The 18,225-nt window shown below is 52.9% G+C and overlaps 2 protein-coding genes across 2 annotated transcripts; both read right to left on the bottom strand.

Annotated features, from left to right (window-relative positions):
• Nucleotides 1-513: 513 nt before the first annotated feature.
• On the bottom strand, nt 514-10,925 carry LOC144931657 (deubiquitinase DESI2-like). The gene is made up of 2 exons (XM_078855782.1): nt 10,716-10,925; nt 514-9,125 (listed from the first exon to the last, which is right to left on the bottom strand). The coding sequence occupies exon 2, from the start codon at nt 9,091-9,093 to the stop codon at nt 8,488-8,490; it is 606 nt and encodes a 201-aa protein (XP_078711908.1). The 5' UTR covers nt 9,094-9,125; nt 10,716-10,925; the 3' UTR covers nt 514-8,487.
• Nucleotides 10,926-12,637: 1,712 nt separating this feature from the next.
• Nucleotides 12,638-18,050, bottom strand: MED18 (mediator complex subunit 18). Its single transcript, XM_078855781.1, has 5 exons — nt 18,004-18,050; nt 16,304-16,380; nt 14,969-15,135; nt 13,771-13,956; nt 12,638-12,847 (listed from the first exon to the last, which is right to left on the bottom strand). The coding sequence occupies exons 2-5, from the start codon at nt 16,377-16,379 to the stop codon at nt 12,638-12,640; spliced, it is 639 nt and encodes a 212-aa protein (XP_078711907.1). The 5' UTR covers nt 16,380; nt 18,004-18,050.
• Between the last annotated feature and the right edge of the window lie 175 nt (nt 18,051-18,225).

The raw sequence follows: 18,225 nt of genomic DNA, 5'->3' as shown, positions 1-18,225 counted from the left end.
GCCCGCTTACTGGGCGTAGTAGCAGCCCTAGCGGGGCTTGGGTGAGCGCTGGTTAGCAAGGAGGCACCACGTACAGTGTGCGGTGCGGGCTCCCGGTGAGAGAGCGAGAGGGAGCGTCAGCCAGCCAGGGTTACGTTGGGGCATGATACGCTGGTTGACCTGCCGACACGTGACCGGATTATATTGGAGGGGGGTCACAGGTGGATGGGGGCCATTGGGCGGTCACGTGGTATAAAAGAGCTCTCGGGGAGCCTTCGGGAAAGAGCTTGATAGATCTAGAAGGTGGGCAGGAAGAGGGGCGGAGCCAGACCCAGCCCGGGCCGATATAACGGGGGCTCCGTGAGAGGCTCGGGGTTCTTCGTGTTGCTGGTGATGAAGATCCACGTCGGGTAAATAAAGCCTCTAGCCACGCGGTCCGGGACCGAGCTCCTGGTCCGGGCCGGGCTAGCAAACCGTGTCTAGTTCTGCCGTAGCATGGCGAGATGGGCATTCAACACCCAAATGTAGGTTGTGTTATGTTATGTTGATTTATTGAATAGTGTTGCTCCTAAGACAATATCTGCGACTCAGTTGGACTCACTCCACAATGACAAGTTTAGCAGTTCTTTTTACACAATTAAAAACCTTTCTTTAATCACACGCTGTTTTAAGGGTATCCGTGACACACACTGCACACACTGACGGTATACCACAGCATCGCATACATCTTAGACCCATCACAGTCGAGAGTCATCTCAAACGGCTGAGCGAGGACAATTTCACATTCGAGGATTAACGTGTGACCGTGACTTCAAAGCCACGCTGTCCCCTAACTCCACAACTTAACCAGACTGCAGGGGAACATGACCAATTTCGCCATTTCCACTGTGCTACCATATGAATGCCAACCTCGACGTTATTGTAAAACGCGTACCTTGCCCAGACAACCAATTAACAGATTCTAAACCTGGCACCGAGAGCCATCTAACACATGTCGCAGCGTCGCAGAAGCTTCGTCGACGATCTCCGCCACCGGCCACCGAGCACGATGCGCCGCTGTCCCCGCTTGTTCCTCGAGTGTATCTCCAGCCACCTCAACGAGCTGGCCCAGTGGTGTTTGGTCCGATGGTCTCACCACGGATGAGAACCCGGTGGGTTTGATGACGAAGTCGAACACATGGGAGAAGCTTAAAAACTTCACGCATCCTTGCGAAACCATTAGTTTACACATCCTCCCTTTGTCGTTCTCTTGCGGGGCGAAGGCCGCCCCTGGTCGTTCACGGAGAGAGTCACCAATGAGCCCAGTATTTAGTTTCGTTTCTGTTGAGATGTCTGTTGAACTTCGTTCACACCGTACGTAGCCAACCCTGATAATCGGAGGTGCGGGGGCAATCGGAGGTTTCTCAGCTGAAACGAGCATCATTGGTGACCCCCGGAACTCGTGGTAAAAATTCACCAATTATATGACCGGAGCTCGTCCATTGGGCAACCGTTGTTGATTTTGCATGAGGTGAAGGCCATTTATTGACCCTGAAGGATGATGCACAGGCTTGGTGAACCACCGGCTACGAATTTAACTCTTTGAACCTCCACACTGAATGGGAAGTTCCACTCTTCAGAACCGCTTTTTGTGTTTAGCTTGTCGTCCCTTCCCCCGCACCTCCGATTAGCACAATTGGCTACGTACCAGTGCGAAAGAAGTTCAACATGCTTACACTCACTCATTGTGTTTTCCTTCAAGAATCCAAATCGCATTGTTGCATTCAACAAAATAACGAAAGGACAAACAGAACGCGACAATACACGTGCACGTTTTTACTGAACACACTGAACACGCAATGCGCTTTTCCAATCAAAGTCATCCTTTTACAGAGATATCAAAAAGACAATGGGGTGGAAGACAAAACGTAACACTGCATCAACACTGGGAGGGAACAAAGCAATGCTCCCACAGGCATCCACAATCGTCACAACAACACCACACGGGTCAAATCCCAGACGGACGGGACAGACACAATAACAACTGTTATTCGTTCGTGGGAGACACTCGAGTGTGTGTGGGTAAGTGGCGAATGCCGTGCACACCAAAAGTGAACAGACTGAACGGTGGGGCTGCAACAAAGCGCCAAAGATTGGACTTAGAAGTCGATCAACGGCAGAGGTATTACTGGTGTGGCTGATCACATTGGCGTAGCTATCGTGGGTGTGCGAACGGTGCACCTGCACTGGGGCCCACGGTGCCGGAGGAGGGTGGAGAAAATGGGACAGGGAACTCTCATTCCATTTAGGGCCTATTCCGACCACGCTACGCCACACTGCCTGCTTTGGGAGTTGGTGAAGGGGCGGCGCGCAGGGTCGTCTGGTTGGCTATTGCGCTCCACCCCATAACGGATTGTTGCTGCTACCTCTCATCGTCAAGTTCGAGTACGGCCTTGTCGCTACCCGTTCACTCGTCACTCTTGGTGTCCACAGCAACCCGCATCCAGATTATCCGCAAATGTAAGGCACGTCGGAGAGAAGTGTTCACGCACGTGGCCGCCCTGTTGGCCCGGGGCCAAAGGCTTGAGAGCTGCATTGTTGAGGAGGCGACTGGGACAAAGTCCTTGTGGATCCCACGACTGGCCCCATGTCACTTGGCAAATATAGCTAAGCGAGTCTTGCCCCGTTCTTGAGAACACCAACACGAGAACGTTTCTCTGTAGCTGTCTGCCACCTCCCCCCCACCCACAACCCCGAACACCATGTAACCAGAGGAGGGGAAGTCTCAGAATAAAGTCGAAGTGTGAACTGGATTTTGTGGTGCTCGCGTTTTGTGACCGGCCATGAGCCAATGGTGGAAATTCCAACATTATGGTTCTGAAACGCAAAACCCTGCTGGCTTCCCCCACCACCAAGTGGTGCTCCCCATCTGATGGGAATAGTTTCACCGACCACCCAGAGGAGAAATGATAACAGTGAGAGTAACAATCACGACGATGATGGTAGCGACGACAATAATGATTTAGAAGCTAAATTGACCCCGACAGCGATTGAACTCCTGAAACCTGTGATTAGGAACCACGCTGCTCAACCGATGCAGCTGTCCCGGCCCAAATCTCCGAGAGCCCCAGCAAGAGCCAGAACATCATCTTTAGGTAGCGCATTGATTTATAAATGTAAACATAAGGCCATTTAACATTCGCTTACATTTGCAAGTCAAATTTACTGCTGGTAATACAGTGAGCCCCGTGCACACAGAGGGGCACAGACCTCGCGCTTGCATATTCCCTCGCTTGCAAAGCTCCTTCATGAACGCGACGCTCGACGCCTTCCAACAAAAAAACTAAAACCATTCGCCCGCAAGCGGTGACCAGGTGGCGACCGGGCTGCTGAGCATTTAGAGAAGAGAAAAGGTCAGTAACGCAACACAATCCGGCCACAACGAGCACACGTGGAGTAACACGCCGTTTGGTCTGACAAGACAAAGCAACCAGGGTCGCAAAACGCACGGGATATTGAGAGCGGGATTTACGGAGAAACTGGCCAATAGAAAACGAAACCCGAAATCGGTATCAAAATAGTCCTTCAAGTAGGACTTCAACAATAACTTGGGTTTGGAGTAACAGCAGCCCTCATTCGAATGCAATAATCGCATCCCTCGCTGTAACATTACCCCCAACCTCAACTTCATCCATCACTCTAATTATAACTACAACACTAACTATACCCTAACCTACGGCCAAATACCCTGAATGCGTCTCGTCTCACCAGACATACGAAGCTAAGCAGATTTTGAGCCTGGTTACAGCCTGGATGGGTGACCACCAGGGCTTGTGCGAGGTGTGTGTCAGGTGGCAGCATTGCTCATCACCCCTCGCGTTTGTGGATTTTCTCCAAGTGCTCAGATTTCATCTCACATGCCACTCATGTATGATACTGGCCAAACACCCCAATGCAAGACACTCCTGAAAATGAGTATTGAGCCTGAGGGAGGCTTTCCTGAGTTAATGAGTGGCATTAATTGGCATCATAACCTGATCTCAAACAAATACTAGCCCTTAAAGCAATCCTAACATAATGCTACCCATAATACTAATCACAATCCTACCCAAACTCTTATTCAATCACTCAACTAAGTCTATGCCCACCTATAACATAATTAAGAATAACCTAACACAACACTAAGTCTATCTGTAACAAAACAAAAAAAAAGATCCCCCATATAGCCTTAACAAACTGTAGGAGCAAGTGCTGTTAGCGAGCACCTATGAAGGCCGGCACGGCACACGAGGGGGTGGGTGGCCAACACCACGCCCGGCCGCCTTTGTCTCCCTAGTGACGGTGTTTACACATCGCACCAGGTACTTATTTGAGGTTGAGTCGACCTAGGGGAGGCCCAGAACCGGTTCAGATAATCCTCACTGGTGTTGGCCGTGAGCGGGAATCGAACCCGGGTCGCCAGGTTCGTAGCGCTAACCGCTACACTACAGCTCCCCACTCCAAACACACACACACTATTCTGAAGCAGACCACTTCCACATAATACTTAGCCTAACCTCCATCCTATCCCTACCTATCTCTAATACAGATCCAGACCCTAGCCATACAATACATTCTGACCATAACCCAAATCCCACCCTGGTCATCTCTTGTTCCAAAGCCCAGAGTGACTATATTACAACCCTGCTCGTGATTTCCAATTAAACCAGGGTCTTCCAAAGAGACGGGCCACACAGTAAACATCTTCGACACTTATGCCCGAATTAGTTAACATTTCCATCACTGTGATTTAGACTTATGACATTTTCGCTTGCACACGGTGCACAATTTGCACACAACTCCGCCAACCACACCAGATGGTGTTTGCAACATCCGATTTAAGTCTGACTTTAGATCATTCTCCGCTTGTGTTATTGAACTGCTGTAGTAGCTGGATCAAAATGTCGACTGGGAGCAATATGGCTCAGCGGTAGGCAGCCTGACCACTGGGCCATGTGGCCAACTCGATGCACAATCGTGGGTTGGTGAGTTTGCGGGCAGCCATGTGCCCCAACCTGTGCACTAGTTTACCCATTCCCCAAGTGCTGATCCACACGGCATCCCTCGACGTTACGAGGCATGGGGCGGACGATAAATTAGCAAGCGGCTCAAATCGAGTTAAGTGAATCAGTACGGCAAACGAGATTGCCGCCTTCCCGTGTTAAGTGCCAACACGCTTAGCGCAGAGGGCGCAAGTTTTTTCTGCAGGGTGAGCGAGAGGATGGCGGAGGGCCCCATGGCCAAGGAGATCGGCAGTGAGTGTGTTGTTTGCCAACAACCCTGGCCACAAGGACACCAGATCCGAACTTCGCCAGCCAGCGTTTGTTTATAATAATCAATACGAAACAACAGCTCTCGGTTGTGTTTTCAAGTTGATTTTTCGACTTAGTTCCTGCAGGAGATCCCAGGATGTGGAACGAAACGTCTGATCGTCGAGCTGCATGGTGCAACCATGAACATCTTCACGGCGGCAATGTCAAACCATCCTCACCGTTGCAGACGACGCGCCACCGCGGGTTAAAATATCGACTTCTGCATTTCCTCACCGTCGTCATTATAAAACCGAGTAAAAAATACACCAACTCGTACAAGGTTTTTCGTTGACAAGGTTATTTCCCTTTTTGTCAGGCTTTTTTTTGCTTTTTTTAAATAACCGCAAAGACTGCTTCACCTTGGTAAAACGAGGCGTCGTTTAAAATTGACTCCAGATTGCCTCGGCGGCGTACAGCGAAGAATCCCATCGGACGGGTGTCTGCTTGGCTGGGCTTATTGCATCGACGGGTTTCCGTAGCCAGGAATGATCTGCGGCAGGTCAGAAGGCGACGCTTCTCTCTGAATTGGATAAAAACGACGAACAGCTCAACGAACAAGCCGACTCAGACCGCTAATAATCCTGGGAAGGGCCCCGCACTAACATGGCAAGCCCCAAAACGGGGACTTGCGAGCGTGCGCTTGTTCGACGAGCTCTCGCGATGACACCGCCCTCGTTGGCCTCAACGAGTTTCAGTTCGGCACATGACGAGAGTAAAACAGTGCCGTTCGGTCAAGAGTTCAGTTTAACAAAAACAAAATGGCCGGACCCAAAGCCACACGCGCGGCCAATTCTGTACAAAGTGTAAGGTCATGAGCGCCCGTGTACAGCACCGTACGCACACCATTGAACACCGAGATATCCAGCGCGCAGATTTCCCACGCGACTCGACCGTTTTGGCAACAGTGTTAGTAGGTTTGTAGTTGCACGCTCACGCTGAAGTACTAACCTCGCACGGTCTGCGGTGCCGTAACCATCTAAAGCCACGCATCCTGACGGGTATCACCCCACGCAGCCCCGATGTACGTTAACAATTTTAGCACGTTAGGTGAAAAGCTGAGCGCTTGTGCTCATTAAAATGGAATCAGATTTCGAAGCCAAAGACTCATGTTTATGAGATCCGATTCCAGTCACTCTCTTTCACGGCATCACTTTCCTTTGCATCACAGGGCTTGAGTGAAATCCGTTTTGAGTGTACAATCCGCGCTAACCGTTCCACATATAAATAGTTCATGGAGGTCTTGGTAAAAGACCCAGCCTTACCGTGCTATAGACACCAAGAGGCTCCAAGCCTCATCCTCACGCAAAAACAGTTTGTGATTCGGCTGTGGTGCCGTGGCAGCCGTCGGTGCTAAAGGCTCACGGAGCATGAATACCGATTCCGGCACGGTGCGGCGGGTGACCGATTAATTTAAAACTCAACCGCAAGCTAAAACCTCTCTCTATGATCAAAACATCTATGAAGCCTGCGGTCACACACAGCTCGACTCTATGGAAATTACATTTTGTTGATGGCACGGCTGTTGTGGTACCTACTGGCGGGGGGGGGGGGGTGCGTGGCATCACAGCACGCTCCAGCTGCTGCCGCAACTCACAGGGGAGTCGCCTGTGCCTTCCACAGGCTGCACGCATGCAGCTGATGTCACAGGGTTTACGACAGCCTCCTTATCTACACGATCCTTCAACAAATGTCTCAGCCTGACGCGGTAGACAGCGCTGGCTAAGGGGCGACGGAGATGCATGCAGTGCAGAAAGACCTGCGAAGCAGCCGCTCAAGAGAACAGTTGCTCACAGTAGAGAGGCCTCGCGAGCGAAGCTGCCTGCGTTCACCAAACGTTCGCGTGCCCACCAGCGACTCTCAGCGTCGAGGCTGGCGCGGGCTCCCTCCTGACCGCGGTCAAAACCAACGCCGTCGCTTAAATCAGACGACCTCCCCTGAGACAGGCTCCCTGCAACCCGCTCGCTGCTGGACAAGAGACTAGATTTGAAGCTTTCGTGACTGCAAGGATTCATATTCTTAGGTTTTTTTCGGTAAAGTCACGTAGGTAAAACATTAAAATTTATAAAAGTAAAATAAAAAATTTTTATTTTACTTTTATTAATTATAATCTTACTTTTATTAAATTTAATCACTTAGGTAAAAAAACAAAATTAATAAAAGTAAAATAAAAATAAAATATTTTTATTTTACTTTTATTAATTTACATTTTTTACCTATGTGACTTTACCGAAAAAACCTAAGAATATGAAGACTTGAGTCTTCTCAGCTCACGCTGATCGTCAAAAGTCTCGTTATCCAATAGGGGGGGCAAAAGCCGCCTTCAAAGTTACAGCCCCCGACAAATTGGCCATAGTGGGTTAGGGCACACAAGCACAACCTCGCCCTTAGCGTCACCCAGCCCAGATACTCAGGAGGCAGATAAGGCAGTGTGTGTCCTCGACCGGGAAACTAATTAGACGGATGAATGGCATACAACTTCAGCGCAGAAACGCACTGTCACTCTCCGGGACGACTGCTCGGGCACCAGTGTGAGGCCGGGAAAATAAACACGGGACGGTGACGTCGATTGGTGAGCAAAGGTGGTACCCGACAGTCGACGACCCAGATGGTGGTGGGGCAAGTGGGGAGTAGTAGTTGCCCGCCCCGTTGGGGGGAGGCGAGTGCGATTGCAGCGCGATTTAGTTTCTGTGATTTAAACCGGAGGAGCAAAGAAGCTGCCCTCGGGTGTTGCGCGCACAAGGGACTGAGCGTGCGCGCGGCTCTCCAGCGGGGCCATCAAGAACCCCACATTCCAAAACAACCCAGCCACAGTGGACTGGGGTGTTCGTGTTGTGATGGGGTTGGGATGTGGATATCGATAGCAGGTAAGGTAAGAAATAGGGCAAGCGCTAGGCCTCTGACACTGCCTCACACCTCACCGTTCACTATATTAACTGTACCCACCCACCGGCTCACCTACTCGTCCAACCCGTTTGTAAGCCACCATGCTCACTAGTCTCCTCGCTCTGTCCATTTGCTCACCCACTCAACTCAGCCACCCACTCGTCCGCATATCTCTTCATCATTCCCACTCGCTTGCTCCCCCGCCCACCCCTCCGCCCGCCCGCCATGGACGGAGCACCACCACCACCACCGCCGACTGGCACCACCGACTGGCACCACCACCGGCACCACGGTCTCACACGCGCGTGTGCCGGCCCGACCGCCCACCCCCGGCCTCCGCGTCGTCGGCACCGCCCGCGTCGGCGCCTCCCTGCTGCTGCCGCTGCTGCCCTCCCGCTACCGCCCCCGCGCCGCCCTGGGCCGCCACGACGCTGCTCTGGAGGGCGGCGGGCGTGAGCCACTCACGGGGCAGGCAGCTCTGCAGGAAGGGGATGCACGAGCTGACGTAGGCGAGGCGGTTGACCCAGCGCGGGATCTCGCGGCCGCACAGCACCTCGCTGACGGCGCTCGAGAAGTGGTTGCAGTTCTTGCGCATCAGGTGGTAGGCGTCCCCGCGGAACTCCCGGCCCAGCTCCTCCACGATGCTCTCCACGTCGCCCTCGGCGAAGTCCGTGGTGCCCAGCACGATGGCCTCCTTGAAGCGGAACGCGTCGCCCAGCTCGCTCGCGTCGCCCGGCGAGATCTCGAAGATGCCCGAGAAAGGGTACGGGTGGCCCCCGTACGCAAACTCGCGGCCGTACACCTCGACGCCCGAGTGGAAGACGCCGATACCCAGGGACGCCGTGTACTCGTTGATCCAGTACATGTCGTACACGTTGAGCAGCACCGGCTGGTTCGCCATGGCAGGCGGGTGGGAGGAGGCCCGGGGCCCGTCTGGGGAGGGAGTGTGAAGGGACGAAAGGGTGGTAAGGGAGATAGATGGAGGCCATGCCGTCTCTCCTTTCCCTCTGCCTGGATTCTCTCTCCTACTTCTCTAACCCCCCCCCCCCAACTCTGTTCGTCCTCCTCCACCACGTCGCCACCTGGTTTTTTTAATCTCTTCGAGTATAACTCACCCCATTCACCAGGTCCTCACCACCTGCTCGCTCTCTCTCTCTCTCCCTCCACCCAGGCCCTCACCTCCAACAAAGTCGACTTTCTTCCCACTCCTCACGACAGCGCATTATTTCCGCCGCTCTCTCCGTGTCACGGGTCTCTCTGCCCCGACTCATCATCACGTCCCCCCAACTCACCCCACCCCACCACTCTCTCTCTCTCGCCGGGCTCTAACCACCACCAATAAACCAAACGCCACGGAGTGACGGTGACGTCCTCCGTGACCCCTGTGCCAAGCCAGGTGCACCTTTTGAGGCCACGCGAAGTGTCGAAAGGGCTCGCTGCTTGGCAGGTTCAGATAATCGTCACTGTGGTGTTGGCCGTGAGTGGGAATCCTCTGTTCACCACCCCCGCCGCTTCTCATTGACATCTCTCTCACCTCGTCTCTCCCCCCACCACCCACCACCACAACCCCCCTCACCACCACCACAACCCCCCTACCACCCACCACCACCACAACCCCCCCACCACCCACCACCACAACCCCCCCCCCCACCCACCACTACAACCCCCCCCCCCACCACCCCCACCCCCCACCACCACCACCACCACCACCCCACCACCACCACCACCCCCACCCCACCACCACCCCCACAACCACCCCCCACCACCACCCCTCCCCCCACCCCCCCCCACCACCCTCCACCACACTCCACCACCCCCCACCATCACCAACCCCCACCACCACCACCCCCCACCACCACCACCCCCCACCACCACCACCCACCACCACCCCCACCCCCCACCACCACCCCCCACCACCACCACCCCCCACCACCACCCCCCACCACCACCCCCACCACCACCCCCCCCACCACCACCACCACCCCCCACACCACCACCACCCCCCCCACCACCACCACCCCCCCACCACCACCACCACCCCCCCACCACCACCACCCCCCCACCACCACCACCCCCCCCCACCACCACCACCCCCCCCCCACCACCACCACCCCCCCCACCACCACAACCACCCCCCCCACCACCACCCCTCCCCCAACCCCCCACCACCCGTCCCCCCACCACCACCACCACCCCCGACCACCCCCACCCCCCACCACCACCACCCCCACCCCCCACCACCACCACCCCCCCACCCCCCCCACTACCACCACCACCACCCCCCACCACCACCCCCCACCACCACCACCACCCCCCACCACCACCACCACCCCCCACCACCACCACCCCCCCTCCCCACCACCACCAACCCCCACCACCACCACCCCCCCTCCACCCCCCCTCCCCACCACCACCACCACCACCACCACCACCCCCCCTCCACCCCCCCTCCCCACCACCCCCCACCCACCACCACCACCCACCCACCCCCCACCACCCACCACCCCCCACCGGTCTCTTCACCTCCTCGTCCCGCGCGACGGCCGCGGCCGCGGCGGCGGCAGCGGCAGCACGAGCGGCGCTGCGAGTGAGGCGCCTCGGCGTTGTTTGTTGTTGTTTGTTGTTGTTGTGAATCAGCAGCAGGATGAAGAGGTTTGACGATGATGAGGACGACGAGGAGGAGGTTCGTGTCGGCGCTTGAGCAGGAAGCGACGAGCTGGTGGGGAGGGGCTGGTGGTGGGGGGGGTCACGGGGTCGCTGGAGGGGCGGGGTCACGCGCGCGTGCGCGGGGGGGGGGTGTGAGGCGGTCTGGTGACGTCAAAAAACTTAAACGGCTCGGGCGCGATGACGTCATACGACGCTATCCCGAGGCGCGAGTGACGCAATGTGACCAAATGGGCGTCCACGAGAGGACGCTACCGCGATGACGTTAAGGAGCTGGGGGCGGGTGACGTCGGTGTCCGCGTTAGGGAGAAATGACGTAATGGTTGGCGGACAGGTGTGACGTCACACCAGAGAGAGACGTGACGACATAACTACGTTCTGGATCCACCCAGCGTGAATAATTCATCAGTGGTCGCCCTATGTAGCCGAGTCACCGGCATGGGAACGTGGAATTTCCACCGATGGCTCCGGGGCTGCCAGCGTTCTAGAACACCCAGACTCTGCGCTTATACTGGTAGGAACCACCTGGTTCCACCAACCCACAGGGGATTATTGTGTCCGTCCGTCGTGCATCCAAAAATGGGAGGGGTGGGGCTGGGTGGGGAGGGGCTGGTCACCCCGTGGTGCCCTTATAAAACTCAACGTTTAACCTACTCACGCCGGCTTGTGCCCGCCCTCACAGTCGGGCATATTTGCGGAATACACCACGCCGCTGTTGACCCTGGCCATTGACCGAGCAACCCAACGTTCCTACCAGCTCCCTCCGCACGAATGTGTTTCTAAGCAGAGGGGACATTGAGACTAAGACAAATATGGACCATTTCCCACCCAAAATAAATGCATTTCGGTTGCACTAAGAGATGTTTTTTTTTATAGAAATTGAGGAATTCTTCCGACTTGAAACTAAATCCAGTGACGGTTAAACCACCTTACAGATATGTAAGGTGCGAAAAGACGTTCAACATACATACAACACAGGCGCATTCAAGGAGGAGAGGCAGGGTTTATCCTAGGCACATATTTCAGTATTTTATAAAGCATTTGAAAAGTTTGAACTATATTGTTTAGATACAAAACTTAGGTTAAATGAGTATTTACAAATGACGAAAACGAGCGGAAATTAACGTCTTGCAGGCCACGCTCACATTCCGAACCTGAAGCTACTCTGAAAAATAAACATCAGCGGGCAGTTGCATAAAACATCTGAAGTAGATTATTTTCCTTTCATGTATAATTTTACGCAGTATACAAAGGGAACCATCACCAAAGGTGGCTCATGCAATCGTCCACAGGACTCTAAATATATTAACATGGCGTGGAGCGGTGGTGCATCGGTTCGCACACTTTGCTAACATCCACAGTGATATCTAATACCATTTCAAGTTTCCCCCCCTCACCGATTCACACTGACCAGCACAGTGAAGTACGCTCATGCAACTCTCGTGACAGAAACAAGGGAAGGCCATCATCCAGCAGTGAATTGACAAACGGCTGTGATTTTTATTGTACTATTAATAATAGGTGGGTTTGGGTGCCAAGAGTGGCACTCAGCCAGCACAGATGATACCCTGCGTTCTAATCCAAGTTTCTGCCCGCCCCTCCTGGTGATTAAACCGGATTCTGGAGCATTACGAGTTACAACTCAGTCCAGTAAAGAAAGCTCAACGAAACAACCCAAAACCGAGCGTGGATGAACGCCAAACAAGCAAGCGGTGCTAAAAAGGATGGATCCTTCGCACGCTGCCCCCCGCCCCTTCCCCACCCTCCCCGCCCCCCCACCGCTAGAGGCGCTTGGGGTCGATCTTGTCGAGCTGCACCAGCGGCTTGAGCTGCTCGGCGAAGCTGCGCATGTCCTCGGCAATGGCGTCGGCGCCGCCGCCTCCAGCGCCGCCGCACACGACGCTCAGCTCGAGCAGGTGCGACGGGGACAACGGCTCCGCCGACTCCGGGCTTCCGGCGACGAGCAGCCGGAACACCTTGCACACCACCACCTACACACACACAAAAAAAACATCCACCCGTGGAGCTCACGCTGTTGTATGTATGCCGTACGTATGTTGAACTTCTTTCACACTGTACGTTGCCAACCGTGCTAATCGGAGGTGCGGACGAAGGACAGCAAACTCAGCACAAGAAGTTCTGAAGAAATTAACTTTCAATGTAGACGATTTAAAAGCGCATAGCTCCAGTGGCTTCCTAATATCAAAAGAACGTTCCAGACGGCCAAAGAAGAGCATCTGAACGCGAGCGATGCGGTGACCGTCGTTGTTCCATGGTTAACCTAAAGCTGCTGCGAGGATGACGAGAGTTAACGTGATGGTATAGTTCTTTGACGAGATCAGCAAGGTATTGTGGTTAATGTGTGGCAAGTACTTTGTGTGTACCTTATAATGTATTAGTTTGGCAACCGGAAGCCAATGCAGCTGAGCGAGCGCTGTTGGGGACATGTGCTGCTAGCGACCCCCTACGAAGTGCCTGCAATGGTGCACAAGGGGGGATTTGTGTGGCCAGAACCAGCTCTGTCTCCCCAGTGCTGATGCGTGCAGACCACACCAGGTACTCATTTGAGACCGAGTCCAAAGAGTGCAGGGGTGGGGAACCTGCTGCTGACTGAGGGCCGAATCGGACTTTCGAATACCTTTGGTGCAGTCACTTATTTCGCTTAAAGATGAGTGTGGCCAAGCTGGTTACCATGACGTATACAGCTGTATTGCTTTCAGGCCATATCGAAGTAGCCGGTGTCATGTGGCCACGGACCATGTGATATAAAGACAGAGGTTCTTCACCTTTGACCTATTGGGAGTCAAAGAAAATTCGGATGTCACTCACCACTGATGTCAGTTGTGGCCAGGCATGAAATCCAGATCACAACCTCCCTCGACAATTCCCCCCCCCCTCCTCCTTCCTCCCGCACCTTCATAGTTCCCTTGCGGTAGATGTGTCCACGTGCGATGTACTCGTGGTCGGTGCGGAAGCCCATGTGCTGCAGGAAGGTGGGCAGGCACTCCGAGGCGGCCACCTCCACCACGCTGCGCACCAACGCTCCCCGCTGCTTGTCCCCGACCTCAGCTGTGCCCACGTAGCGAAGCTGCCACGGCAGCTGCAGCGCAAGTACACGCGGATATGTACGAATGCGTACAGATAACGTGCGCTTTGATGTGCGCGAAGCACAAAGACTCAACACGTGCACTCACACTGAAATGCACGAGAAGCTATGGGCACAAGTGTAACACGAGGGGTACAACAATTGATCTCCCTGGAAATGTAATGAATGTGCAATTCATAGCCAACAAATGTATGGATTGTTTCTAGTTTATTTCTGCCTTGATTGTATCGCTGTTTGCTACAACAGCCTGAATCTAAATTGAGACTACCAAACGAGAGTGTGCACACACATGAATGCACAAATGCACACACGTAGACGTGCATACACACAGAGAAGCACAACGATGAAGATCCCCTTTCATAATAATTTATAATAAAGTTTTTGGGTTAGATCGCATTATTTATAAATGTGTCGTAACCCTCCACCACCCGATACGGCCAATCAGCAAAAAAGTGTCACATTGACAAAAGACAAATAGTTCACTACTTTAGCCCACCGGTGTGTTGAAGCGTGAAACCACAACATTTACAATTTTTGAGTAGTACGACGTTTTACTGGTAATTACATCCAGCATCATCGGGCAATTCGCCAGAATAGTGAAGCCCTCACTTGCTCCCGGTCTTAAATAGAGCAGCAGCAGAAGGGTGACGTCATAATTTAACTCATTCAGGTGCAGTGATTTGAGGTGGAGGGGGGGGATTGTAATTATATAATAGATTGGTAATCAGTCAATTGTTATGATTAGTAATGAGTTGTAGATTAGTAATTAGTTGTAATGTGTGTTATTGTAATTTTTGCTATGTTCGTAATCAGTTAATTAGGATGTGTTTCCCCTATAAGGAATTGTAATATGTATATGTTGGCCATAATAATTCATTTAATTTGGGTCGCCAGGTTCATACCGTAGCGCGCTAAGCACCACACAAGAGCACGCACATATACACGACAATGAGACACAGGAATACGCACGCTGACGCGCGAGATACCCATCTCCGCACACCCTCACCCCGGGTCGGTCCAGGGCGTGCCGCGCCCGAATGACGAACGGCGACCCCTGCCCAGGCTTGAGCAGGAAAACGATCTCATGGTCGGCAAATGACTCCGCCTCCATGTTATCGCAGAGACCACGCAGGCGGCTGAGCACATTGTCCACGCTGCTGTCCAGCACGCTGCCTGCACACGCACAGCCATGCACCATTATACAACAACTGACGTTCGCCACTAAGTCGTGGTGAAGTCACCACGGCGGTCGTGCACTTTGAGGCCACTTGAAGTGTCGAAGGCTTGCTGGCAGGTCACAGGACAGACTCAAGTGCCATGGTTTGACTGAGATGACTGGTAGATGCACCATCTGTGTTTCTCCTACTGTGCCAACTTGCTGTATTTTAGCTGCCTGGTGCTCAGCTAGCTGTTGTGAGTGTTGCTCCTCTGTCCTCCGTTGTTGATGGAGGGCGACTGCCTCCAACTGCTCAGCAGCGTCCTTCACAAGCCTCCTCCACAGAGGGTGATCTTGACACCGCTGGTACCAGTTATCGGCAAGTCCACTCGGCTCCATATCCTCCTGTACCACATCAATCTCTTCTCTCGCCCGTGCCGCACCCGTTTTGCCCCCTTTATTCAGCCAAACAAAATCTGTTTGGGCATGCAGTGGAAGGGCATGCGGGCTACATGTCCCAGCCAAAACAGCCTTGCCTGCCAGAGGAGCTAACCGATGGGACTATGTCCAAGATCTTTCAAGGATCTGTGAGCTCCTCACACAATCCAGTCTGGTTAAACCCAGGATGGATCGATCGTAGGTAGGTCAGCCTGAATGTTTCTCACTGGCACCGATGTTACATTCGGTGGGGGTCCACGTTTCATAAGTACCACACTGGCATGCACACATTATACCGGCACATACGCATACAAACCCCTTTACACCACATGAGCACATAGATACAATCCCATACACCACTATACACCACACTGGCATACGCAGATATGAGAACACACTTTAAGACGCGGAGGAGAAAACACGATGAAAGTAGCACTGCAAGATGCCTCTGCAATGGGAAACGCCAGCCGGAGGTGAGAAAAGATGGTAAAAGTTGCTCTACACGTTTCAGACAAGGGCCAAATAGGGATCTCGGTCTTTGTCTGGAACTGAGGCCATCTGAAATGCATGGCTATAAGAGGGTGCTTACGTGATATTTCTATTCATGTCAATGGGAATGGCTCACGTGACCCACAAAAGCAGGTCGTTGGTTGGTATTTGTCGGTATCTACTGGATATGAAAGCCCTGTTGGGGCCTCGGTAATGGAACGGCTCCCCAGCTCTTGACGAGGAGAGTGTGGCGAGCACCTTGCAGGAGATATTCCATGGAGCTCAGACCTCCGCCTCCCGTCAGGGGCTGCACTGGAATACCGTGCTCCTCCATGCTGCACGACACACGGGACAGGGACACGCGGTGGTTCATGAACACAAAACGCATGGTGGCAGATGAAGGCAGGGAGATGGGTTCACACACCGGCAGATAGGAAGACACCGGGACAGACGGACAGGGACACAGATCTGCCGTCAAGCTAAAGCAGGGCGACCGGCGCCGAGACATCGTGGAGACAGGGCGAAGAAAATCCGCTCGCGTGCAGGGGGCGAGATGGGTTACATGCAGAGGTCGCAGATTCCTTACCCGTACCCGGCCGCACCAGGGTCGCAAACGGGTACCCGTACCCGGCCGTACCCGTACCCTACCTGTACCCAGCCGGGTACGGGTAGGGTACGGGTATCAGGTACCTGATTGCGACCTCTGGGATGAAGCCATGTTGCAGGCGCGGGTGGGTTGATTCTAGGAACTTGAATTGTGAGAAGAGACAAGACGTTGGGAAATGAGTGACAGTTACTCACCAGTGACTCACGGTCTACCCGTACCCGGCCGCACCAGGGTCGCAAACAGGTACCCGTACCCGACCGGGTACGGGTAGCCGGGTATCGGGTAGGGTACGGGTATCGGGTACCCGGTTGCGACCTCTGGTTACACGGGAGGAGGCCTCCATCCAGCAGTGGATAGATGACGGAATGGCGATGAAAGTGCGTCTCGTCGACGGTACATACGCAGTAGTGTGCACACAGAGTTAAGGGTGGCCTAACAGAATCGCAATATGCATTACTGGAGAGATCCGACGAGCCACAACAGGTAAGCGAATTACCAGAACGCCTACAAACGAAACTAAAGCATCCACACCAGTGTCAGATGATCCTAGTAGCAAAAGTAGCTACATATGCTACGTACCCCGAACTTTCAAGGGCCCCGCGCTAAATGCGTTCAAGCGATCAATTCCGGTTTCAGTGATTTTGCACTAGCTCTATTACTATAGTACTATACCGCCTTCAACTTTAACGAACGACTGGGTGTTTCAGGTTAGCGATTTGTCGTATTATCTGGCCATATAGCAAATGAAAAAATACAATTACTTTACTATGCAAGTTAAAAATGTTTCATATTTACGTGTTTTTATAATATTCATGGCACCCTTAATAACAACAAATGCTACAGGCACTAGCCTCATCCGGCACTTGTTCCACACCCGTCTGGGCAAAGAACCCAAGAACCCGAGGCTGTTACAGCAACTTCATACTCTTGGTTCGTTCACGTAAATATAAAATAACATTATACCCACGTGACTTTACCGAAAAAAACAGAGTATGGATTCCAGCAGTCAAGAAAGCTTCAAATCATTTTTTAATCATGTTATTTTATTATTTTATTTTTATTATTGTATTATTTCAACCTATCTACGTGACTTTACCGAAAGAACCAAAGCATATGAATCCCTGGCAGTCACAAAAACTTTAAATCGAATTTTTTTTTCACACCAATTTCGTTTTCAGAAAGCGACGTTGCTGCCACAACAGGCACCCTGCCCAACGCCGCTGCCCGTCGCTCAACGTCGCAAGTTCCCAAACGGTTGGCGTTACTTGTTGACGTTGCGTCTGTGGTGATGTTAACGATGTTAATGTTGTTGTTGTTATTATTATTGTTGTTGAGGAGTCGTTCACCAAACCTTGCTTCTGCGTGGTGCCCTGGACGGCGTGTGATCCTGGGGTGACGTCACCGCTACGGCACCCGGCGAGGCTGCCCCGAACGCGATTGTAAATTAGCTTTCCTTGAAAAATAAATGCACTTATAAATTAAACTAAATATATATTATATTCTTGGTTCTTTCGGTGAAATCATGTAGAAGGGAAATAATATTAAATATTTGTTTTTATTATTTTATTATTTC

Source organism: Lampetra fluviatilis, chromosome 4, assembly GCF_964198595.1.
Source record: "Lampetra fluviatilis chromosome 4, kcLamFluv1.1, whole genome shotgun sequence".
Lineage (NCBI taxonomy): Eukaryota > Metazoa > Chordata > Hyperoartia > Petromyzontiformes > Petromyzontidae > Lampetra > Lampetra fluviatilis.
Note: the sequence above shows the minus strand (reverse complement) of the source record. Positions and strands in the feature narration are given on the sequence as shown.

What these genes read in the sequence shown, in the direction of transcription:
- MED18 (XM_078855781.1), bottom strand. Translation starts at nt 16,379, where the DNA reads ATGGAGGAGCACGGTATTCCAGTGCAGCCCCTGACGGGAGGCGGAGGT. An exon ending in ACGCCCTGGACCGACCCGGG is followed by an intron (nt 13,957 to 14,968) that starts GTGAGGGTGTGC and finishes CTTGCGCTGCAG; the next exon opens with CTGCCGTGGCAGCTTCGCTA. An exon ending in ACCGCAAGGGAACTATGAAG is followed by an intron (nt 12,848 to 13,770) that starts GTGCGGGAGGAA and finishes GTGTGTGTGTAG; the next exon opens with GTGGTGGTGTGCAAGGTGTT.
- LOC144931657 (XM_078855782.1), bottom strand. Translation starts at nt 9,093, where the DNA reads ATGGCGAACCAGCCGGTGCTGCTCAACGTGTACGACATGTACTGGATC.